The sequence below is a fragment of the Falco peregrinus genome, chromosome 1 (genome assembly GCF_023634155.1).
Source record: "Falco peregrinus isolate bFalPer1 chromosome 1, bFalPer1.pri, whole genome shotgun sequence".
In the NCBI taxonomy this organism is placed as follows: Eukaryota; Metazoa; Chordata; class Aves; order Falconiformes; family Falconidae; genus Falco; species Falco peregrinus.
The window spans coordinates 11392334-11418474 of NC_073721.1; the positions used below are offsets into that span (position 1 = coordinate 11392334).

Genomic DNA, 26141 nt, shown 5'->3' on the forward strand with positions numbered 1-26141 from the left:
CAGACATTTGCATTGATATTTGAGAGACAATACATTCCCAATCATGCTTTGCTAGGCTGACAGAAAAATCTATATTTTCAGCCAGGGAAGGAAAAATATAGGGTATGACTCAACATCCGCAAACTACTTCTCTAATTTAGAAGGTACTCTTCTAATTAGTCATTTATCAAAAACTGAGAATGTCTGCTTTCGGGATAGTTTCCTCAAATCTGATTGGAAGTAGGTCTCTTGTTAAATACATTTTAAGTATTTCCTTTTATGTTTCCATGAAGTCTTGTGCTAATTATTTGTTGCAACCAGTGAGCAAGTATTGATCCTCAATTAAAAAAAAATAAAAATCAGTGTCTTAAATTATTTTCATTTTCAAATTCTTTTCTGAAGGAGACAAAAGGAGGCTGAAATAACAAAGAAATTCCGGGATGCTATGGCTCAAGAAAAAGCCAGAATAGTGGCAGAAAAATGGAAAATAGAAATAGAAGATCGGAAAGCTGCCAAATTGGAGGAGGAAAAAATTCAGGAGGAACTGAAGGTTTGCACAGAGTACTTTAGCTTTTCTAGTAGTCTTTTTGTATAGTTTCAAAGTTCTTGTCACCTTCAGTGCATGTTTATTAATAAGCTTTAAAACCCAGAGTTGTAATTTTTCATCCTGGAATATACAAATAGCTACATGGTGTTCACCAGAACAGCTGGGTGAGTGATGCAAAAAAATTACATATCTCATTCAAAAGTGTCAGGACAATCAAACTGGTTATTCAGCTCACACATTAACAGGATTGTTCAGTCAGCTGTGCCGAGTGAGTCATACTGGGGGGAAAAATGTACAATTGTGAAACGTCTCGTTTTAAGTTAGTTTGCTTGAACATATTTTGTGTATTTTGGGTGAGTTCACATATTGAACTTTAAAATTCTGTCACTATTTTCTTTAAGGTAATGAGAGGTGGATCCTCCTAATCAACAGATGGGAAAAACCCAGTTGGCTTTGTGGGGAGAAGTTAATTTGTCTGATTTTACTGACTTCATCATGAATTTTCTACGGGCTCCGTTATAGTATTTTAATGTTTGTTTGAAATAATATTTTTTTCACATTCTTTTGTTGAGAAAAACAGGAAAAGATGGCCTTTGCCTTCCCTTTTCATATTACTTTGTAAAGATAAAAAATTGTTTAAAAATGGGAAAATAAAATATAATTGGTTTAGTGTGTAGAGAAATTATCAGAGAGTTCTGAGTCTGGGATGTGCACACTGGGACTGCACAAGATTGGTGAGGCTGGGTTTCCATGGAGAAAGCCTGTAGCAAAATATGACTCCTAGGAGATCTGCATCCAGTAACTCATGTCTACACGCCTCTGCCCTGCTGACAGCTTGCTATGTCATTTTTCCCGTCCTGAGATGGTGATTAAAAGTGTGGATAGCCTCCTCCCTTGTCCCTCTGTGATGGGAGGAATGCTGAAAAACTCGGTGTTAAATTTATGCAGTTTGATTACAAACTAGAGTCAGCAACTTACTTGTTATTCTATAAATTGTGGGCCTGGGATTTGAAGGTGGTTTTGTAGCACAAAGCAAGGGCGGTTCCTGTAGCCTCCTCTGCACAAAGTTGCCGATTTACCTTTGCACGATTAATTTGAATTCATAGCAGAGAACAGGGCCTTTGAAATTTGATGTCAATGAGTAATGAAACTATACCTTTCAAGTGCTTTATTAATGTATGAATAATGAGCAGAGCAACTAATTAAATGCTCTTTTCTCTGCTTTCCGGAAAGCAAAGCCCTCTTGAACAAAGACTGTTCACTTATATCTCTGTGGTTGATTTACAGTGCACTTGATGGGGTAAATGTCCACAAGCTCACTGTTGTTACTTTGTTTCAAAGAGACTTTTCAAAAAGCAGAATGAGCAACTTGCGAGACTTTTAGTGGCCAGCAGTCATAATTCTCTATTAAGGGAAACTAGTCTTTCAGTTGTTGATGCAATTTAAAAGGAATAGCACCACATTCTGCTCATTTTTGTACTGGTGGAAAGGCAATGTCGCAGTGATCTGTGTTCCCACTGTTTCTCAGGAAGTGAGCAGGTATCCTCCATCCAGCTGTGTGCCTGGTAGGAGAAAGAATTGCACTGCTGTTAAGTGGGATGAGAATTTGGGTCAGTTTCTACTTTGAATTTCAAATACTAACCTTCAGCCAGGATTTCTTTAGTCCTGTTCATAAAGTTGCCAACATCTTTATTTTATCAAAGAAACAGAAACCTTTTTTTCCCCCTATTTTTTCCTTTAAGTCAAAAATTTGGAGAGAATATTTGCAGAAAGATTAAATAAATGGATGAAAATTTTTAAGGCAAGACCCAGCAGAAATTAACTTTTTGGCTTCAAATATTAGTTTGAAAACCAGATATTATGCAGCGGGTTTTGGTTTTTTTTAAATGCACCTTTATTGAGCATGCTCTCCTGGCATTTTCTGTATTAATACAACAACATAGTCTAATTACAATTCCAGCCCTGGGTCTTCAATTAGGTTTATAACTTGAGATCTGTTAGAAGGGACATGGGCTAACATAGGGTTCCACCAGCAGAGATCCAAATGCAGGATTGATCCCTGGTACTATAACACCACACCTTTGCCACTCAGAAAAGCAGCTTAGCTATTCCTTGGTCTTGGAAGAGCAGATCCTGTACGTGGTGCTGTAGAACTATTTAGAAACAGTAAAGGCGTTTCAAAGACAAGTGGATCTCACAGGCTAGTGTGGGGGAGTTGTTAACCTCTGTCTGCTGGCTTATTTAAGCTCACTTGGCTTTCCTTCTCCTTCCCATTTTACTCTTTTTATAACTACTCTTGTGCAGTGGAAAAATCATGTGAAATATTTACAAGCCGAACGACTGGAAAGGTACCTAGACAGGGAGACAGGAAAGTTATGTTTCTGGCATCTGCCTCGAACTACAAAAGGCGGTAAGAACTACGGTGTTGGGGAAAAAGATTAATTAATGAATGTACTGAGGTATGACTGCAGTCATTGAAATCACAAAGAAATGTACCTTTCATGAATGATCCAGGGTGTGGAATGGGATGCAGATCAGTCAGCAAGCCCACTTTCACAGGTTTAGAATATTTAATACATTGGTAATCATCCTTCTGTGATGATAACCAGACTGTTTAAAGCAATCTCCAAAGTGGGGTATGAAAAGTTCAGTCTCTAATAATGCTTCATCCTCTTGAAGCATTTTGACTTAGGAGATTGAAACTCTGTCCTTTCTGCTGATGTGTTTAATTTCTAACCGTATTGTATCACAAACACTCCTGTTTAAAATGCTTTTATTCCTCTTGACCTATCATGGGACTTCAGGGCTGTCTGCACTAGATAAATGATATCTCACATATCAAAGTGAATGATGATCCCTGGTTCCTTTTCCAACACTATCAGAAAAGTATTGCTTTCCTTAGTGTTTCTTTAGCAGAAATGCCTTTAATTTATGATGCTAGAATATAAATGTTGACTGCTCTATTTTTGCAGTTCTTTTATGTGCCTATTGCAAAGGACAAATAAGAGAGCCAATTACTATCATTAATCTTTTTGCTAATTCACAAAGGCTATGAGATCATAGGCATAATTTCCTACTGTTATCAGTTGCTGTCATTAAGAGTCTGGAACAATGTGCAGAGCTAGGGCAAATTAAAGGTATGAGTGTCAGCCAGCCAGGGGCGGGTGGTATCCTTCAGCTACATTTAGAAATTAGAGAGAGGTACTCTCTGAGCTCGCTTTTCATGTGGTCTGCATAAAGCCAGAGAATATTGACAGTAAAGTACTATCTGTATGACAACATCAGATACTGCCAAATTCAGTAATATAAGCACAGTTGAAAGTGAAGCTAGATTGCTTTTTAAAAATTCCTTCGGAGATGAAACGTGTGATAACCAAAAGCTGCATATAAACTTTGTGGGTATTGTTTTTCTTCATGCATCAAAAAGTATTTAGTAGGCATTTTAATGAGAGTGGCACTTAAGGAGAAATAATGCTTATTCTCTTGATAGGCAACAAGAGAGTCAGAGTGCATTTTCATTTCCTTCATATATATATATATATATCTATAAAAATTATTTTTTTAAAATGCAAGTTCATGACCTTTACTTGCAGTTGGGATTGTGGTGAGTGAGATGAGCTTTTTTTAAAGTCTGGATCCAAGAATTTCTATGTCCTAGCTGTTTCCATTCTCATCAAAGACGACAGGTTTAGAATCAGCCTTCAGAGAAGAACAGAATAATGAGTGCTTCAGTTCAGGAGATCTCTAATAAGGACAGTTTATGCTTAATAGAACGAACGTGCCTCAGTCCTATTGACTTAGGTGTCTTTTCAGCACATGTCTGAGTGCTTTACGGTGTCCAAAAGTGCTGTGGACCTGATGCTTCAGATAACTGCTGCCAGGTACAGAGTTTAGGGATGCAGTAAAATGTCGCCGTCACCATCTACAGTACCGTGGGCTTCTTATGATGTAACAGCAAGCATTCTGTCCTGATCTAAAAAAAACCCCCTCTTGTCTCCAAGTAAACATCAAACACTTGAGTGGGCCTGTTATCTTTAAGTGCAAATAAGCTGTAAGTTCAGCTCTGTGCTTTGCGGTGCCAAAAAAACGCTGAACTCTTTCCAAAGGACAGCTTATTTAGAATCCAGGAATATGACAACAGCTTCTTGCTGGAGTTTGGCACCCAGTTCATTCTGAAAATGCCTCAGTTGGGTTCATTCAATCGCAATTAGAATAATTCGGTAATACATCATTTTGTTTTCTTTTGTGCTAACACAGTTCAGAAATTTTTTCTCTATGCAGTTGTCTCTTGAATAATGTTGGAAGCGAGGCAGCTGTTAGTTTCTGCTGGGAATCAGGCCTTCAGATTTTTCTATCCTGCTTGTGAGGAACTGCAATATTAATTTTAAGAAAAATCTTTTCCCCAGTGATATCAGTAATGGTTGCGCTGCTGAAGCTGCTGTCTTTATTCTGGATTGCTGGTAAAAACTAGCAAAGCTCTGATCTTCTCCATGGATAAATGGGAAAATCTGAGCCGCTAATGATAGTTTACATATCAGGAATTCAAGCTGTGAAGAGGCCCTAAGATCCAGAGACAAAATTTTAGTAGATTGTCACTGGATCTATGGCAAGTTACCCAAGCAGGGTCTGCCCAGCACACGCCGTAAGTCTCAGATCTCTCCCAGTCAGGAATAGTCCTTAGTTCTGTTTTCTGTCTGATCTAAAAGAGGGTCTTTGTGAACCAGACTGTATTGTTACCCCCTAAAGGAGCCGTGTGTGAGTAGCATGTCCTGGGGCAATCCATGACTGAAACATAACTTGTTCTATGTATAGCATGACCGAATTCCGTACATTTGTCTCTGTGCAAATACATGAGCAGTGAAGTGATGCAAACCCTGTGTTCCTTTTGAGACACTGGCAGCAGAGAATTAAAAATCTCTCTGCAAACAGTTTCTTTTTTGATGCAAAAGAGAGAATTTTCTCAGAAAAACGTTGGGAAGGAGCTGGGCATATTTCTGCTGATACTCACAGCTCTGTTGGAAACTGTCAGGTGGATTTGTGGAGAACTCTGATCTCTGAATTCAGCCTCCTGTGCCAGCCTTGCTGAGAGCAGGCTGCCCTGGAGGCTGGGAACCTTGGGATTTCCAGATTCCCTTCTTCAGAGCAGGGAGTCCTAGGGGCTCCAGTCTGAAGACAAGCTGTCCTCTCAGCTCTGGGGCAGGTAGCCTGAATACCTGCCCTGGCTCGGGGGTGATTGCTGAGGCGGCTCAGGAGATTCACAGCAGGTGTAATACAGCCGACTAGCTGCAGCTTTCAGGGCTGCCAAGGTCACCTCCTGCCAGCCTGAAGCTTTGAGGGAATCCCAGGCATCCTTTGCTTTGGAGAGGATTGTTGTAGCAAATATGTCTTTCAGGTTTTGCCCTGAGCAGGATGGCTGTCATGCTGCTGCCCTACATCCCACAGCACTCCCCAGAGAGACCCCAAGAGCCATGCCAGCCAGAAGCTCAGTTTTCCACTGTAAATAAACAACTGCTGTATTTTGGCTTTTCCTCAGTGTATTTTCTAAATCTTTCAGCAGCAAAACCCAAATGTTGACCTAATCTCCCCTCATCAGCACTTGACTGAAACATGCAAAGTTAACCATGGCTAATATTAAATATTATTTAGAGCTGGTTGTAGTAAAGCTATCAAACGTTGCGAGGCACACATTTACAGTAATAAGTAACAAGTTTGTGGTATAATGCTCAACTGCCAGAGGCCAGATAAGATCATTTAGCATGTTTAAATTCTCCAGTGGAGTTAAAGCTGGAGAGGATTACTGCTGCCTATTGAATTGCCAGCCTGAATTATTGCAGCACGTTGGTATTTGATGGCAATTTGCAACCATGTACTCACTTGTCACCTTCCTAATTATTCTGGAAAGGCTGAAAGGGTCACAGGACACAGTGCAGTGTCTCTCTACTGTCAGGCTGGAAGTGATGTTTGTAGGTTACTGCAGCTCTTGGCTCTCAGCTCTAATGCGCAGGATTGCATTCACGGGGCAGGGGAAGCAGAGAAACTGGTTGCTGTAGTCTTCCAGTGGAGTAAATGGGAACAGTTCAGTTGGTCATCTTAAATGCAAATTATGCTTTTTAGTCATACTTGACAAAAGGATGACTCTTCTTTCCTGCATCATTCTAGCACGGGTTGTTTCTCCTCACACACATCTGTAAGGAGTTGTACCAATATACTTACACATGCATCTATGTGCTAATTTAAATAAATAGGATTAAAAAATGTTTTTCCTTTAAAAAGGAAAATGATAGGAAAAAGTGTTGTGAATTCAGAATCAGGTGTCAGCGTTAAGTTTGTTGTTGTCTCTTCTTTGACATAAATCTCCTTCACACACACACACACAAAAAGGTAGACATTTCTTAGTAGGCATTACTGCTTTCCATTAAGAAGTGAAACTGTACCTGAATTCTAGTTTTTGGGTTTTGGTTGGGGTTTTTTTGGACACTTTCATTTTTTACCTACATCTTTGATGTAGGTTCAACAATACCTACATCAAAAAAAACCCAAAACAGATTTGTGGCAAAACTCGTATGATTCAGGGAAACTGCTGTGAAATTGATCCCCCCTCCCCACCCCCATTAAGCTAACCTTGTGTTTTGAAACGTTAAATAGAAACCATTGTGATAACCCAGGATTACTCGGGTGTCTGTACATCTTTCTGAAAAGATAGCCTAGATATATTGGATTTTTTTAGGTAGTGAAACCAAGTGAATAAATATTCTCCTTGTAAGAATAAGGAACAGCTGATTGCATACTTTTTCCAAGAGGCGAATAGAGCCATTTACTAGCAACTGAAGTATGGAATCCCTAATTCTACGGGGTATTTAAAAAGATTTTTTGTTGTTTGTTTGTTCTGAAGAAGCTGCTGGGCTTTGAAATTAGTGCTTCCTAAAAGCATTGACTTTTCAAAAATAATGAACTGTCTGCTCAACTAATATTTTTAGGACTTGGGGGATAACAGTGAGAGGATGATGTTAGCAGTATTCAAAGATACTAGCCTTAAAACTGACTGAAGAACAATACTAGGCTTTTATTTCTTATAAATAATAAGACCAGCCTAATGTGCTGCTCATCATGTGTGTTATGGAACCATTATTCACTGCTCAGATACATCAGTATTAATGCTCAATATTTCAGGTCTTTTGAATTGTTGTATTATCAAGAAGACAGGTCCTCTGCTGGTGTTACCTGGTGGAGCTCAGCCATGCTAAACGGAGAAATGTTGATTTATGTTACTTAGGGAGACGAAAAAGTGGTTGATTGCTTTCAGAGGATAGAGTTTTGCATTTCTTCCATGTTCCCACTCTGAAGATGGTGTTGCTTTTCACTGCTAAATTGCTTGCTTCTTTTCAGTCTTTTTGTCATTCTTCCTTAAACATGTCGTCGTGTGCTCCATGACCAGAACACCCAAACAGTCCTGATTCCTTCTGCTGCTTCTGGCCCTCGCTGAGCTTGTAGAGGTTGCGAACAGCAATGTTGTTTCTCTTGGAAAGCTGTCTTCTGAAAAGAATTGGCGTTGTCATCCTTTAATTCCAGATGTCTGGTTAAAACCAGAAAACTTCTGCAGAGCTAGAGAGAACTGCGGTGGAGAGAGGAGAGAAAAAAGTGCCTTTCCTTCCCCAGGGTAGACAAAAGTTTGTTTCTGTTTCCCACACAGACATTCCAGACACCTGTTTCACCACTGGGAAAACTTGCATGAGTCCCTCTTTGAGGCATTAAAACACATTGTTTGGACATTCATATATTTGGATTGCTTTTGATACTTCTGGCCTGGCAGATGTTAAGATAGGACAAACAACCTTCGAATTAATACTTTTCTAATGTATTATAAAATATAATTTGTTGCAGGGAAGTGTTAATCAATTTATATACACTTTTATTGAATTAATATTGCTTTTGGGTAGTTCAGCCCCTTTCAGCCTGCAAAGAGGCTGAATTGTAACAAACATTTAAACATAGTGTGAACTTTCATATCAGTAGAATAAAAAAAAAATGTTATGCAAGTTACTTTTTGCAGGATTATGAGCAACGGCATGAAAGCTTAGTAACAGAAGTGATATTTTGACCCCATTTTTTAAATCTCTCACTCATATTTGCAGTACTTACTAAAATAGAACATGGATTGTTTTGGTCAAGTTGTGAATCCTGCTGTCATGAAAGCTTGTTTTCAAACTTACAAAATATGCCCTTCCACAAAGTTCATAGTGGAATTATACGATATATCATACGATATAATAAAAAGAAAGCTAAGTGTGTCTGCCCTTTGAGAGCAGGAGCAATCCCATCTGAACATAATTTTCAGACTTTACATCATACCGTATCGTAAGAAAAAGAAAATATTACCAGTACAAAGTCTGTAACTAAGAAACATTTGCTAAAATATGTCATCTCAGCTGATTGATAGAATGTCTTGGTGCATTTCAGAAAATGTTTTCCAGTTTAAAGTAATAATGGGTTTTTTTGGTTATGGGTTTGGTGGGTTTTGTGTTTTTGTTTTTCCCTGTGCTCAACTATTACTGCTCCCATTACAATGAAACATTAAAATCCCTCCAAAAGGGAGCAAAGTTAGGAAAGTGCAAAACTCATGAAATCCCTTTTTTGACATTTAGTAAACAAAAGTTATTTAAGGAAGACAGAATTATGTCCCCCAGACCTCCCAATGTAAAAAGCAGAGTTTCACCAGGTTTTACTCAACTGGATGGCAGTTGCTTCACCCTAGAAATTTGATTTTGCAACAACACACAATCTACTTTGGGCCTCACTTATAGTTTAGGTTTGGTAAATAGGTTAGATGTTTAGGGTGATTATACTCAGTGACTGACAGTAAAATTATTATCTGTAAGATTGTTACGCAAAAGGGTATAGTGTTGGTTCGATTATAAAATTAAATAAAAAAAATCTTATTAATAATTCAAGTTATTTTGATAATATAAATAAAGCTTCATGAGGTTTGGTTTTGTAGGTTATTTGGGTTCGATTAAACAGTGAACTAAATCTGTTTCTTTGCTACCTAAGGAATTTGGGAAAATTTATCAGCAATCAGGTACAGACACCTGTTTCTGCACTAATCAAGCTCCGTTGTTATTGATAGTATGTGGAAGGCCAGCTGCAGAGGCAATCTTTATCAGATTTTCATCTCCTTTAAGGTCGTCTTGGCAGGAAACTTTTGTATTTTTAGCCAAGTTTTGCAAAGTGACTGGTGTGTGCTGAAGGATGTGGTTTTTCTTCCAGAGTGCAATGGTCTTGATATTTTGAAAATGTTCTTCTCTTTCTTGGTTATGACGATACATGGTGACAGTTGCTAAACTAAGAACACCAGTAAATCAGTTACTGAATTCTACAGATTCGGTGGATGGTGTGTTTACTGCTTGAGTGAGAGTGATCTCTCCCGTGGGAGTACATGTGGACTTAAGATGAGCACTGCTTATGGATTGTAGAATAGCACAGGCTTGCGTGCCACCTGATAAAACATGTTTTCTATATAGGTTTCAGGTCTTAAATACTTCATGTTCCTTATTCCCATGATACCAGTGCATCTCAAAACACACCTTCTTCAGAAATTCCTAGGAGGTAGGAAACTTCTATTATGGCTGATGTGATACGTGAGGAACCCAAAGTTAGAAGAGACAGTGATTTGTCCAAGGAAATGTAGCTATTCTGTGGGAGGAAGCAACTGTCCGAACTTTTGGCACATTATTTTTCTCTAATCACCTCTGTTGTACTCTTTATTTGCCTAGAAAAGAGAAGAAGAGGAAAGACAAAAGGGTGAAGAACAAATAAGGCAACAGGAAGAAATCCGAGCAAAGGAGTTGTATCTAAGCCTTAAGCAAGCTCAGCAGCATAGTCAACACAGCGATGATGACCAGGAGTGGGAAGAACAGTGTGAGTAAAATTACCTTCACAGGATTAATGGATATCTGAAAGCAAATAAAAGGACACTTGTAGAATGGAAAAAGGTATTGCTGAAAATCTCTTCTACCTAGAGCAATGCAAAATACTGTATTATTTTGCAGAAAATTACCAGCTTGACCTTACAAACAGAAGTTACCATGAGTTTACCATTTTCACATTTCTTTCTGAAGAAGAATCCATGTCAATGCCTTATAGAAAATTTTTCACATACAGTGACCGAAAGAATTAATTTTTGTTTAATGTAATTATTTAGATGTTTTGGCTTAGTAACAATAGCTCTGGACACAGTTATTTTGACAGCTTGTCCTCAGCTATCTCTGAAAAGGTAAAATCTGTCTTCACCTGTATTTTAATTGCTTCCATATGGTAACGGGATCAAGCTACGATATCAGCACTGAAACTCACTTAATTTCAAAAGATTACAGTAAATAATGCTTAGCTTGTTGCCCTGAAAAAAAATCCTCATGATGATGATCTCACTCTATGGGTACTGTTCCTTTGTAGCCAGCCTGAAATTCTTTGTTAATATCATTGTGATTAATTTCAAAATACATTAGCAATTTTTAAAAGCCTATAAGGAACAGAACAAATATATTACTTTATATATGTATACATACATACTGTAGGTAAGTGAAGGCCCACATTATGAGTAATAAGACTTAATAGGTTATTGTGAGTAAAATGTACATCTATTCCATCTGGAGTCTATTGTATAGCTGGCTTTAGAAGTAGAAAATAATTTTGCTATAAGAATTATGCATTTTTGTTGGGGAAAGAATGTTTTTTTTATTTCCCACATCTGTACTGATTTGATTACTCTGCAAAAAGAGAAATTTAATGGTTGGAAAGTTTTAGCTCATATGGGGTTATTGTAGTAATTAGGTGTAACACAAAGATTAAGCAACGAATACTAAAAATGTAGTTTTAGGGAGCTGTTAGTATGTGTTGCACAAAATACCTCATGAAGTAGGAAAAAAAATATTGCTGTAGTGTTACTTGTTTCCTGACAAGTAAAATAAATGTTTCAAAATATGCGGTGAGTTTATTTTATGGTTTTAGTCATCATTTCAGGAGTTCCTGAGGACTAATTACTGAAGGCCTATTACCTGGAATTGATGTGATAGTGAATCATTCTGTACAACATGAATTAAATCTATATAAGATACACTGGTGCCATTTTCCAAGCTCGTAGCAGGCTACTCTCATTTTTGATCAATAAAACCTCTGTATATTACACTGTCAATAAAGAGAAGATAATTATTTCCTGGAGAATTATCTAAATCCAGCTGTATGTTTATTCAGAAAGGAAAACTGTAGCTTTCTGTATTTTGGGTGTTTAGAAGCAGAATGAGTTGGGGTAAAAATAACCATTTAGTTTTGTAGAAAATTAGCATCAGCTGGCAAGCAAGTGTAGAGTATGGTATTATGTACTTTAGCATTTCTTTGATGGTATATAAGTAAAGAAAATACTTTTTCAACTGTGTTATAAAAAATTAAAAATTGAACAACACCCAGCCTATCTTTACAGTGAAATAGGCAATAAAACAAAATCCTATAAACATTACTAAACCCAGTTATCATTTCCTTACTATTACATTAAAGAGGTAACTGAGGTTTTAAATTTTTGTCTGTTTTCTCAAGCAATGCTGGTTGTACAGGGACAGATATCAGAAATGCAATAGAGGAATTACGGGAGAAGGCAGAGAGGAAAGGAATGAGCTGGGGAAGGTTTTGGCCATGGTTTCTGCAATGGCACCCTCGATCTGTGAAAGCACTTTCAGCCGCATCATATGCTCATGGGTATAATCTACCACCCGTATTTTTTCCTGTGTAACCTTTGGAGTATTCTGTATGCTCTGAAGGACTCTATCACCTTCAGTCTGTGTGCCTCAATACCTGTAGACTTGTCTGCTTGGGGTCAAAATGACTGCAGCTCATGTAATTTCAAGCTATCTAGCCTGATCGCCAATAGTAGTGCTGCCGTGGCCAAACGAAAGCTCAGCACCTTTGGCTGGTGGCACCACAGCTGGGTTTTGCAGCCTACTATGAATTCTGTGCTGCAAGAATTTATGCTGTTATCAGTAATTGATACAGCATTAAACTAACTGCAGACTAATGACTGGAGTGTATCACATCCTTGTTTATCCTCTTACGCTTATCTCAGTGTCTCAATTTTTCCCAGTTGGTTTGAGGGCTTAGAACTGTGTTCCATTAGCAAATGGGTGTGACAACTTAAGATATGAAGATGCAGTGTTTAGTGCCTTATCTGAAACCAGTTCCTGGCTGGTTTAGACTATGCCATCAGACTTTGCATTGAGCTTCCTGAGGAGCGTTAACATCATCTGTTTCCTTTACTTTGCTGCAGAAGGCAGAACCGCCAGCAGACAGGCAATAACAAATATTTGGAAGTGGGAGCATCTGAGTTGCTGTGGAGTGAACTAATACCTCAAGTTCACCAGACTTCTCACTTTTTATTTCAGTTCCAGATTTTTTTTTTTCCTTTTTATGGTAATCCTTCATTTTATCTTCAAATACTCCTTCGGGATGCTGAGAGGAAATTCAGTGAAGTTGGGCAAAGCCATCCGCTTGTCATCTTTTCTAAGCAATAAATAAATGCATGAATTCATAACAGAATTACAAGCAGATGTAATATTAACATCTTTTGTCTCTACACACCTGCAATGGAAACCATATTGCCCATTAGGAACAAGGCCAGGCTCCTGTGTGTCTTACCTCCTTGAAGTCAGCCCTTCAGATTCAACAGTGCTGGGGGGTCAGTACTGAAGAGGAACAGGAGTGCTAGAGCAGCTATTGTGGAGAGCAAATGAAGCAATGATATTGATGACACTACTAATTTATTTAGTAGATGGAATTTAGAATGTGATGAGGATTCATCTCTCCTCATCACATTATCGCTCAGCTGTTTATTGCCAAGGCAATAAGCAAAGTGTTACTAATATTAGTTTCTGTTGTTCAGTTCAGTTTGCTTCTGCTGTTTGCCTGATTGTGCCAAATAACAGTAAAAGCCCATAGAATCACTGCATTAATTGAAATTTTAGTGGGTTTTAATATACAAAGTGATGAATGTAGAATAACTTGAGAAATCAGTACTAAAAGGAAAAAAGATGTGAGAGCAATTATACACTTTGATTTCATGTAATGGATATATGTTGGGGTATTTTAGCGGGCAGTTGGGAGTTAGTGTGGGGAGCAGTGTATCAGCTGGCAAATGAGAAGATGAATAGTGGAAAGGACTGATTCGAAGAGTCTGCTGTTCAAAGCTCTTCTTTGAAACTGAGAAGTGGCAACTGAGGCAAAGCCTGGAGAGAGGAATATGTATATTCTCATCAGGTTTGGACCTTTCTGTGGGCTGTTCCAATTTGTAGGTTTCTAGAGTATTCAGTAAACAATCTGTGAGAGAACTGTAGCATAAATATTCACCTGATTGAATACTGCAAAAGGCATTCTGTTAGTACACTTACAAACCCCTGAAAACTGCATCAAGCACTGAAGTGCTCAGATACCATCTTACCAGCTGTACTCATCTCCAGACAAAAATTATTCCAGCAAAAATCTAAACAGAGTTGAGTAACTTGATCTATTCTTATGTCTTTCCCTAAGCACTCAGTTTTGGTCTCTGTTGGAAGCAGGCTGCCTCATTGCAGTGTCTTTTATATTGTATCTTTCTGTTCTTCTACAAACTATGTCTGTGAATTTATTTTTGTCTGAATTTTAAAGGAATTTATGTATGTTTGTTGCTTATCTTCTGCAGAAATTCAAGTGAGTGAGTTTACTGGCAGGAGCATTTGATAAAATGCTGATTTTTAAAGCGAGTAGTCCCCAGTTCAGCTATGTATTAACTAAGCAAGTGTTCAGCCTTAAGTATGTTGCTTGCTGAACTTCAATAGGTCTTAGAGTGTGTTGTTGAATAGGGACAGGATTATTCACATGCTTTCAGATAAGAAGATTGGTGAACTGGAGCCATATTGCAGAGTATTTGTGGGAAGTTATTTTCCAATTAGGAAAGGGAAAAACCCTGTGTGACTTGTATGCGCACTCAGAAAATCTGAAGATTGAGTTTTATCTATTAAGTAGTTGTTTTGAATTGCTCATAAATGAGCTTCCAGGAATTATTAACAAGGATAAAGCTGAAACAAAATAATTTAAAAATGAAGATGCATATTCATAACTGATTTATTTTTTTTCTGCTTTCACATAGTTCTGACTGTAACTCAGCTCTTCAAAGCACAAAATAGATTATACAAAACGGAGAGTTCCTAGTCCTTCACAAATTATGTGATCAAGTTCAGCTGCAGCACAGCATGAATTAATCCTCATCTATATAAAAAGACATGGTATTAGAACTTTGCCAGGACTGCTAATAGGATTTTCCCAATCCTAAGTGAAAATACAAAAGGCAATCTTGCATTTTCACTCAAAAGACAACTTAGGTTAGCATAGGGGAATAATAGATTCTCATAAACTGTTCAAGGAAAACAAGGCAAACTTAAACTGTGACCTATAGGATCATAAAAGCTATTGCGTACACAAGCTTTTGGGTTTCTTCTTTGTTGTTAGAGTATGTTCACGCTGCAGGGCATGTAGACATATCCAAGATGGCTTTAAACTATTAAATTCTAGTAACGATGAGTCGTATAATCAGGACAGCACAGACCTCAGTCTGGATGTTTTTACCAATTTTACAGGAAGGTTTGGTAACCCATTTTTGGCCTGTTCTACTGCAGCTGTAATCATATTGGCACCTAACCTACGTAAACAGCTCAGGCATTTCTACAGAAGCTACAGTGCCACCAGGGCAGAAGTAATTTTACAAGCACTGAAGAAGGATGTTCCTGTCGTTGTTATCACCAACACCTGAAGCAAAAACTGGTAGTGGACATGGACTTACAGGACCTGGCTGTACCATAAATTTCCTGTGAGCTTGACAAATGAATCAAATTCCTCAGTTTTCAGTCTTGTCAGTCCTGACAGTATTCCATAATATAACAAGAAGATGAAGAAAATGTAAACTATTATTTGTAGTAATTCTTGATGGTAGATACATGGACCTATGGTGGTGATCCAGGGGTTTTAAGGATGGAAGACATCATTCAGATATCTAATCCCCCTACTGAAAATATTGACTATTGAATTTAATGCTTTGCACAGGGGTCATGCAAGAAGTGCGTTTACTGTAAAAGGACAGCCAGTCAAGAAAAGTAATCTGTTCCTACTTAAGATATTACTAGAAGTCCTGACTGCTTTTACTTTCTTATTGTGAGAAAGGCTATGATGTGTCCTGAACTTCAACACGTAACGCAGAATTTGTGGCTTCTTTGGTCTTAGAATATTTGTGCTAGGCTCAATCCAGACATTAATTTCTTATTTCTAGTGAGATGGTTCAGAGTGAAATATGAATAATCACTAAATTCTATTGTAAAATAAACCTGCTGCAGAAATATGCCCAGATTTATCTTCAGACCTTGAGTAACTTTCTCAAGATAGATAAATTTTTGGGAGGTGTCTGTATGGGAGGACAGTTCATGTGGCACACATCATCTTGTCTGGAGTGCAGTGGAAAACTTTTGTGTAGATTTCTGACTGCAGTGACTGGATGAATCTTTATCCACAGTACTATTTCCAGTCACCAAAACCAGTTATTGTGCCAGTGACTTTGATTATTTACCCAACACAAAGTCCCTTGGCCAGTCAGAGAGGTTTAAAATAAAATCGGGATAACAGCAACACAGATCAATGGTAGGAGCTGTACTAGACTACTCCTAAAGATAGAGGAAAGAGAAAGAGAGTTCTGGGAATAACTATAAGGAACAGAATACAGAGAAAATCAGAACTCCAGTAATGAAAAAAATGGATTAAGAGCCCCTATGCATCCCTATGTCAATGATACAATTCTTCAGATACCTCAGTTGGAAATTTCAATAAAAATACATTATGACATTAAAGAGATGCCTATGTATTTGTGTGTGTATAGATACATATATATATAATCTATATGCATGCATTTAGATATCTATGGCATGCAGCCTTCCCTATCCCAACATACATGCAGACACAAATACACATGTATGAATGTATACATAGATATATTTAAACACATATACATGTATGGATAAGGGAAGGCTGCATGTCATACATACTTTCAAAGTTTTCTGAATGTTGATATGCAACACTTGATAACTCTGCTACCTCTTCACATTGTTTTGTGATAAGAAATATTAAAATTTGATAGTTTGGGAAAATGCAGTCCACGTCACTAGCTTCTGATGGTATTAATTTATTAGCTAGCAAAAATGCAGTAGGAACGTCTGTTGAAAAGAGTGTCTGTTGCTGAAGAAAGTGGGGCACGAAGCTACCTTGCCTTTCTCGTTACCAGGCAGCCTGTACAACAGTAGAAAAGAATCCCAGGAAGCTCCAGGCAGTCTGCCCTCACTCTGTATACCGTGACTGTGACAAAAAATGGCTCGTCTCTAAAGGTCTTACCAAGTTGCATTGCACTCAGCTTCCTTGCTGCCTCTCATGTTGTTGAAAACACGAAGTCTGCATTTAAAGCAGCTGTTACGGAGTAGCGTTACAAAGGATAAATTACAGAAATTTTGTAACTAATATATTTGAGCCATTGAAGTAGCATATCTAGATGACATTATCTACCCTTTAAATTAATGACCTGTAAGATCCATAGTGAAGCCTGTTACTCATGTTTTCTGTGCTGTACAATTGTCTGTTACTGTGTTTAGCTAAAACTACAGGGGATGTAGTTAAGTGAAACTGAAATCCTGCCAGTTGTATAAATATGAAGTGTCTATGACTTGTTTACTGTGCTATCTTGATAAGCTTTTAGTTCTGTATATCTTTCTACCTATGGTAATATATAACTCTAAGTTTAAAGGTCTCCTCTTTCCCTCATTTGCCCTGAGGTTTTTATTTTGTTTCATTTTGCTTTGAGAGCTTTTATTTTTTGATTTCATCAAACCTTTTCATAATTTAGACAAATCCATTTATACTTCTGCTTGCTTTAGACCAGGACTGTTAAAACCAGAGGCATGCAAACAGCCTAATGAAATGCAGCTGTCGGGTATTGTATCATGCACTCCTAGTCACAGGTACAATCACAGTAGTGTAAGAAATAGTGTGCGCACTTTATGAATTGGGTATGATCTAAGCCAGGATAGTCATGGCAGGATTGATAATTGCTGCTGGAGGCAATAGCTTGCTGCTTTAATACTTGCTTCATTGGATGTTAAAGGTTTGTTTTGCACTGGAATAATTTGCCTGCCTGAAGTTATTTGTGTCTGAAAAAAAATTAAAATCATCAAAATGGGGCTTGAGGCACCAGAAAAGAGCTGACAGATAACAAATACTGCAGCACAATTCTTGGTGCATTTAAGTGATACCATCTTGAAGAGAGATTCAAAATGAAAAAACCTTAAATGAAAGATGCCTGACCTGGAATGGCCAGAGCAGCAGTCTCATTTCAGGTTATGGAAATATGTAACTCCCTGGTCAGTGCCATTAATAGGTGTGTATTAAATCTTCCATTACAGATGCTGGTTCTTTATATGCAATTTCAGAGACTTGAGTGTGAGACAACCCCATCCATAGTATCAGTGTGCCTTTTCCGATGGCTGTTAATTTCTTCATTGTTACTGAAACCATTTTTGGACTGCAATTTTCAAGGTGGAGACTACTTTGACTTTGAGTACTGTAACAAAGATAGCATAGGCCTTTCAGAAAGAAAGCCACATGAACAACAAAAAATGCGGCCTACATGTTAGTTTTTATAATTGTAAATCTTTGGAGTAGCTCTTGCAATTCTTGTTACATGCATAGTTGCAATTTTAAGCCATAGTTAACATTCTTTCTTGAAACATAAACCTTGGTGCACTGCCAGTGGAAAAGATGTCCCAAAGCAGAATTTCTCTTCTTACAGCCAAAGCAAGTGTCAGATGTAATCACAGTATGTAGAGGCTCAGTTATTGCCAATAGTGATCAGATCATTGATAGCTCGAGTCTGGCATGCTTATTCTACTGGTGGGCCTGTATTTGAAGCATCAGGGAAGTCATCCAGTTAGCCATCTCTTTGATAGAGCATTGCAATATGAACGCTCTTAAAATCAGGTCATATAAGGAATAAAGGTAATTGTTCTATAAAGAAAGGTGTAAATGGCTGTTTGTATTTCTAAAGTCTCTCCTCCCTACCCTTCCCATTCATCCCCCGCAGTGCGCCGCTCCAAAGCTGCAGATGAGGAAAGGAGCCACAAAGCACGCAGGGCCCGGGATGAATACCGACGACAATCCTTGCGTGCCATCCAGAAGGGAAGAGTGGCTGGCCTGAGTAATCTGTTCCAGGGGACAAGGCTGAATAATGATCAGGAGATAAAACTGCACAGCAATAGTGCAAGTTCTTTGCTGCCTCTCTCTGCAGCATCCAGGTTAGTTTGTACCAGAGTGACCTTGAAATAACTTTCTGTTGAATTGCTCTCTCTCCAATCCCCACCATTTCAACAAGCTCTTCTTCAGTTGCTGGAAATTCTCAGTGCCATGCTCTTTTGCTACAACCAGAAAAGGAATGTTTAAAGAAAGGTGAAAACAGATAGAATACTTAAACTAAACACCATTTATTTTTCAGACAGATTTCTTTGAGTTCACATGGTGGGGGATGGGTCCTTCAAAAATCAGTATTAGATCAGTATGGAAGGCTGCGATATGGAGAATTCAAATAGACAAAATCTTAGACAAGTCTAAGCCTCAAGCCTAGAACTGCCTGCTGCTTAACGGGTCTTTGAAATGTTTTGCAGAGAGCTGTCATACTCCTAAGTTTCAGGGGGTTGAAGGTTTTTTTTTCAGGCAAAATCAAGTGACTTTGGTGTTTATTAATCTTTTGACTGTTTAGGGAGCACCATGAATTGCAGAAGGGGAAAAGAATCTGAACTGGCAGATGGGTGCTAGAAAATTGACTAGTCACTCTACTCTTGTCCTGGTTATTTCTTATACCATTAATTTGGCCTCATGTGGTGATAAAGGCAATGTGAACACTTGCAGGATGGTGGTATTAAATGAAAAAAAAAAATAATCCAGAGACACAGAAACTCTCCCATAACAGTAGGCAAAACTCCTAGTTTGAGGAGGAATCAGAAATTCAATCTCAGAGCGCACAGGATCTTTAAAGTTATCATCAAATCAAATTATCAAAGAAAGGAATTCTCTTATTGCTTTTCCAAACCACTTGAATTTTTCTTCAATTTGAAGTAGTAAAACCACTAGTGACAGTGGCAGATTTTGAAAAATACAGCCCATAACTTTGTTTGACCTGCAGTTCTGAGCTTCTGAGGTGATTTACTACAGGATTTGGAGGGGCTAGATGCAATCCTTTTCAAAAAGGACCTGAAAAAAAGCTGGAAAATATTCTAATCTTTATCCAGCTCATATCCGATAGTATTTACCTGCTTCTAAGCTATACCTATATTACAAAAAATAGACAGTATTTATTTTTCTTATCTCTTAAGGCTCCTCTTTGTCCATGACTTGATTGTGAAGGTATCAAGAAAAATAAAAGTTGCTTTAATAGTGAATAGGTAGAACCTGACCCAGTAATTTCGAGATTTGGCCTAGGGCAGACAAAAATATGGATTTGACAAGTTTTTCAAAGCTGAACTGAATTAGAGAGAAATAAGTTAAGAAACAAGAACGGACTGTTAAGCCCTGGAATTCAATGGCTTTCTTGTTTCTTTATAGAAAATATTAAAAAACAAAAATAAGGAACACATGTAGGTGGGTTTCCTTAACGTGTGTTTATAACTGAATTCTCATTTTCTTTCCTCACTCATGGCTGTATCTTCAAATTGTATCATGAATGTTGGTCAGATCTGCTCACATGGGTTCGTGCAATTGAACAATAACTTACATTCACTGTGGGCTTCATGACTTGGTATCAACTGAATCAATCACTGGTTTTAGTAATAGTAAGGCAAGCTGAAAGGAGGACTCAGTTGCATATCATCAAGCAGACAGCATGTACCTTTTTGCTTTTATTCCTTTTTAAAGAGCACCTTGCTGTCCTGAATTGCAGAACCTTGACTGGTTTTGTGGGTTCTTGATTATCTCACAAATTAGTTTAACACTCTTTGGTGACTTCTGAGCTGACATTCTAATTTTAGTAATAGTTCTCTGTTACATTGTCTAGAAATATACAGCATTAACAGGCAGCTGTATGGCAGGTGGAGTGGGAAAGCTAGAAGCAGGTAGCCAGCTGCTGTACGCTGTGAAATGTATATCTCACCAAATGAGTGAAATTATAGTACAGGTACACATACAGTCATGAAGATCTGGTAATTTGTGCTAACAGTTTGAGCACCCAGAAACCCATGGGATTTGGCACTATACAGAAATGCATTATAAAGCCTCCCTTTTACTACTGTTTTCAGGAAAAGTGAGATTGTGTGCTTAATTGGAATGCAGTCATACATTCTTTTGATATAATATCCTTAGTAGTTATTTCGGGTAGCTGGATAGATTTTCCACATATTTTACCTGATTTGCCTCCTACTCACTAAAATGCATAGAAAGTAGAAGAAACAGTAAGGGAGGCTGTCAAGTAGAGAATGCAAAGGGGACATAAGAGTCTAAACAAAACGCTGCCTCTATCATGCTCAATGGTTTGGATACGCAACCTGAGATACAGCTGAGAATTGCTTGCCAGTGAAAAGTAGTATGCTCTAGGCAAAAAAAACCTTTACTTGTCAATATGTACACTGGAATAAAATTTAAGTGGAAAAAGAGCTAACTGAAATGTCCATTGCCTCTTTTGTGGTAAATTATTTTTCTGTTTAAGTTGTGTGCTTAAGAAAATGTTTAAGATTCCATTGCAAAGGTGAAATCAAAATATTCTGGTTTCCATAAAAACGAACAATATTTTTAACAGTTTTTAAAAAGGTTAAAATTATTCAGTGAGCTATACTGAACAGCAGTTATAATGACCATTTTGTAGCTGTACATTTTGTAAATATATATAGAAAAGAGATACTGTCCCTTGTGTTCATACACTGCTAATTATCTGTATGACTTTTCTCTAATTACTTGCCTTTCCATGCAGTAACATCTGGGAGCGTCCTTCCAGACCCTTTTCCCGAGATGTCATCATTCGCTGGTTCAAAGAAGAGCAGATCCCCCGACGTGCTGGGTTTGAGAGGAACACCAACAGGATTGCTCAATGGTTTCATGGTAATACACTGATCCTTCATTTCTTGTATAATAGAGCTGTAAGCATACACTCAGGAAATAAATCTTGCCAACTTTCATCACAAAAAGGAACCTCTACTGGCATTGTGAAACCTAGTGCCTGTTAAAACAAGGTGTTAGCATCATTCCTGTCATTAGTATGTGATTTTCCTGTTTTCTTTTTTTCTGATTAAGTAGACTAATTTGTGACCCATAGCACTAAAGTTGGGTTTTTTTTCACGAGTATTTTGGCCAAAATATACTTTCTGTAAAATAGCAAGCCAAGCAGGGGGAATGAGACCAAGACAGGGTGAGGGGGACTCCAAAATAAACTGGTGAATACTCTAGTGGTATGGTGTGTGGGTGACTGACATTCAAGTTTTTGCTTTACCTGATTCGCAAGAGGGACGTGAACTCATGTCTGTTAAATCCCTGTTGTACTTTCTAAACTGGGGTAGCATTCTTTCTTGCTTGCTTTCTTCTGCAAACAAAAATTATAGAAAGGTCTTGATCTTTCTCAAAAAGAATTGGTAGTGTATGATTTTAGACAGTTTTCATGAAATGGGCAAACCAGTTCCTGTTCAGATCCATAATTTGCTGTCATATCTGCTGGAGTTCCTAGCGTCTCTGAGGCTTTTGCTCTGTATAGCATTTTCTATGCAGCTGAATCTTTAATATCAAATTTACAGGCAAGTCATCTTACTTTCATAGGTACCTAAACATGAAAAAAAGAATTCTGGCTTAATAGCTGACATAATTGAGGGACTGGAAAGACTTTGAAGTAAATCTTAATAATTTTTCATTGCTGTCTTTGGTGAGTCTCACATTTCTTTGTTCAAAGCACTAAGCTGACCCTGATCCTGTTTTCATGATTCTCTCAGTAAAAGATGAAGATGTGTGGGTGTTCTAAACTGAACCAGGCAAGGAAGATTTCTGAACAAGTTTAGTGTTTCATGTATTGCAGATTTCTTTGTGTGATACACAGATCCTTATGTGTTAAAAGACATCAACAAGCTACTGTTTTCAGTGCCTAATTAGCCAAAGACACTGAAGTCAGTCATGAATAGCTTGTAAATGCTACATACTTCCATTTCTTATGAATAGTGATGTAGACAGGGGTTTTTTTTGTTTTCTTACAAAAGACATTTGGTGTGGTTTCTTTGAGAGACAAACTGATTAAAATTTCATCTGTGGACATTTTTCAAAAGTATTTTCAACCATGATCTTTCTGTGTGGTCCAATGGTAAATGTTTTCCCGGCTTGTGGGAAGTTCACGTCCATATAAATTGACGTGACTAGGACGTTATTATTGATGTGAACGTGTTAGGAACATAATTCACGCCTTCAGTGAAGAAGGACCTGGGCTTGAGCTAATGCGCTTGTGCAGTCTTTCTGCAAACTTCAGTGGCTTTTATTTTAGTCTGTTAATCACTACAAGAATTGAGAAATTCATCGTCTTTCTTTAGTTTCTCCGATCATGCCATACATATCTTAAGAAACTGCAACTATCCAACAACATTTATAGAAGTGTGCAAAGTACCTTGCTTGTCCTCCCCCCACTCAAGGAGCCTGACAAAGACAATCAAGATAGATTCCCAGCACAAAGTTCAGTGGTTTTCTTTGCAGAGATCCACATGAATGCTGCTTTGGTACCTGGTTGCTGGGTTAGCTGCTTTAGCTTCTGCAGCTCTGGTCAGGTTCATCGGAATCCTTAGTGAACAATTCCACTACCTTGTAACTCTCCTGGAGCTGTGGAAGCTAAACATCAGGTTGTTACAGGTGTGGTAGTCAATGTTTTGTTGTGTTATATAGCATCTGTGTTACATTTTGTAATGTAGACAAACTTTGACGAAACAAAAACAAAAACCCCAAAGCAAAATACTGGAAAGCATTGACATACTTTTCCTTCTTTTTTCTAGAAAAAACCCCAAACCCTCTTCATTGCATTGGCCTCCAGTTTTGGGCTGGGGGAGGTGGGGAAGGGAAGGCAGCCAGAAGATTTTTGATCCAACCAGTAATCTTTATTTCTGTTCTCTGTTTACTTCTTATTAAAATAAAGATTGTGACTTCTGTTGTATAAGCCTATTTAGGATCTTCTGCGTGTTCATGTTTTGTATTGTATTCATGGAACCAGAACAATATATATGGGTTTTGTGTATGAATGAAAATACAGCAGAATATATCTGACTGGCGTAAGAAATTGGCCATTCAAGTGACAGCCATTCTGCAGAGCCCAGAATTAAGGCTAATCACTTGAGCCAATGGGGTAATAATACAATCATCATTTGGATAGGTAGATAACTGCTGCCTAGTATTTTAAAGTTGTCTAGTGTTATGATGACAGGTTCTTAAAACTTCAAGCATCTCTCAAAAGAAGTATAATCAGGTCCTTCACATCTTGGAACTTCTGTATTTTCTAGTATACCAATTTTAGACCATTAAATGGGAGTATAATATTCTGCCTCATGTTAAGGGCTTTTTGAATGTAATGCACTGAGAGATCCATTACAGCAGTACTGAAAAAGTAGATATTAGTTACAGAATTACATGGTTTTGCCGAGGTCAATAGACCTTTTCTTACCTGTTTTGACTCTCAGGTTTTTCAACTTTTTAACTGAAGTTAAGCATTAGCCAATTCACTGTCTTCAAATTGTAGTATGGACATATGGTATTTTCTAATTATACAGAGATGAAGGTTGGAGGCAGGTGTGTTTAGATAATATAGTGAAGTCCAAATAACAATGTAAAAATGTCTTTACCCTCATATATTTGGTATATTTCTCACATTACATCATCAAAAATGATCTGGATTCTGTTTTAAAATATATATTGTCTAGGCCACTTTCATGGTATGTGAAACAGGGTAATGTAGGGCATACTTAATGTACCTGAAGTTTTCCTTTTATCTTCATATGAAGAATCACTACAAAATGTTTCATTTGAAGTGGAGCAGTAAAATCTGTGGTAAGGAGAAGTCTTTTTCTAATCTGAGCATTTCCTTCCTTGTATGCAAAGTTACTTCTTAAACAAATACCAGCTTTGACTTCGTCTCTGTTTGCCTTTTGATATTATCATTACCTGAACTCCACTAACAGATGATTTTAGCTCATTTTGAATAGGTTTTACTGTTTTCTTGATTTAAAAAGTTATCATGTTAAAGATACAAAATGTAATGTTCATTTACATATTATTATGACTTTTGGATGTATATTCTACTCTTTTTCCTATGTTTTTGTAGTAGATCCCTGCCAAGAAGTAGATCATATACCTCTTCAATATAGGATGATTTTTTAAAGTTTGTTAAAAAAATTTTAAAACATAAATATCTATTTTAAAATGTTGTTTGTAATTCAAAACCATATTTAATCCCTTCAGAAATCATAAAATTAGATGATATTTACTTCATTTGGATTGGGAAAAAATGAACCTTTTTTTTAAGTGGCTTATGCTCACTTAGTGGCCACAGTGAAATGATGCTCAGTTCTCAAACTGCTACATTAAAGGAGAATTGGAACAAGTGGTTAAGGTGTCACTGAGACTTATCTTCGGATATAAGGTGTCGATATCTTTTGTACAAAAAACAGCTTTTTCTTTTGTATTATTTAATAGTTTCTTTAATAGTTGCTTTAAGTTTGAGTGAAAAGAAATATGCCTTGATTTTTTTATTTTTTTTTTTTTTACTATGAAAACTAAATTTAGTTAAAGGTAAAAGAATGCCTTCCTGTCACCTTCTGTGTGGGAGTGGTGGCTGGACATTTTCAATTTAGAAGCTGGGCTATTCTCATAATTTTGACAACCAGGAAGTTAATAATTGTAATGTGATTTCTTATCTGCTAACTGATGAATATGGGCTGATGAATCTAATTTACAAGGGCATCCTAGTGTTGTATCAAGATGTATGAAACAAAAAAAAAAATTTTTGTAAATCTGAATTCAGAACATTCTTAGCCAATATCTCAGTTGCTGGTACAGTTTGAAAGCTGGGAGGTAATCTGGTGTTAAGGGTAGGAGGTCTGTCTCTCAGAAGGGCTAGAAAGGGAGACGTGCCCATTGTTTCGGCCAAGTTTAGCTTTGAACTGGAATTTTCAAACCTCTGTGCGACCCCTGCAAAATAAAGGGAAAGTTACCAGCCTTCCCTGTATATGTTGAAGAGTTTTGCCAAACACTATCATAGACATTGGCAAATTGTAGTTTTCAGTTTACTGCAAGCATAAGACACTGAGAATAGAATTCCATATGGCAACAAAACTAGAGGCCTCTTCATCCTGTAAGTGTTTAACAAAAGGGTGCTGGTGGCTGAGCCAGGTAATATTTCCATTTCTTTGCTCTATCTTTCATTTCTCCTTTAATCTCTCTCTTTCGCTAGAAATCTGTTTCAGCGTTTTTTTTCCATTCCCACTGGTTTGTCAGCTGTTACTTCTGATATTTTTGATTA

General features: G+C 37.6%; 1 protein-coding gene across 1 annotated transcript in view; it reads left to right on the forward strand.

Moving 5' to 3' along the window:
* Positions 1-26141, forward strand: part of SH2D4B (SH2 domain containing 4B) — a 73760-nt gene that overhangs the window by 18030 nt on the left and 29589 nt on the right. The window contains exons 3-6 of the mRNA XM_027795554.2: positions 382-529; positions 10297-10441; positions 18711-18921; positions 21582-21709. Coding sequence (XP_027651355.1) covers positions 382-529; positions 10297-10441; positions 18711-18921; positions 21582-21709 — 632 coding nt within the window. The remainder of the gene's footprint in view (positions 1-381; positions 530-10296; positions 10442-18710; positions 18922-21581; positions 21710-26141) is intronic.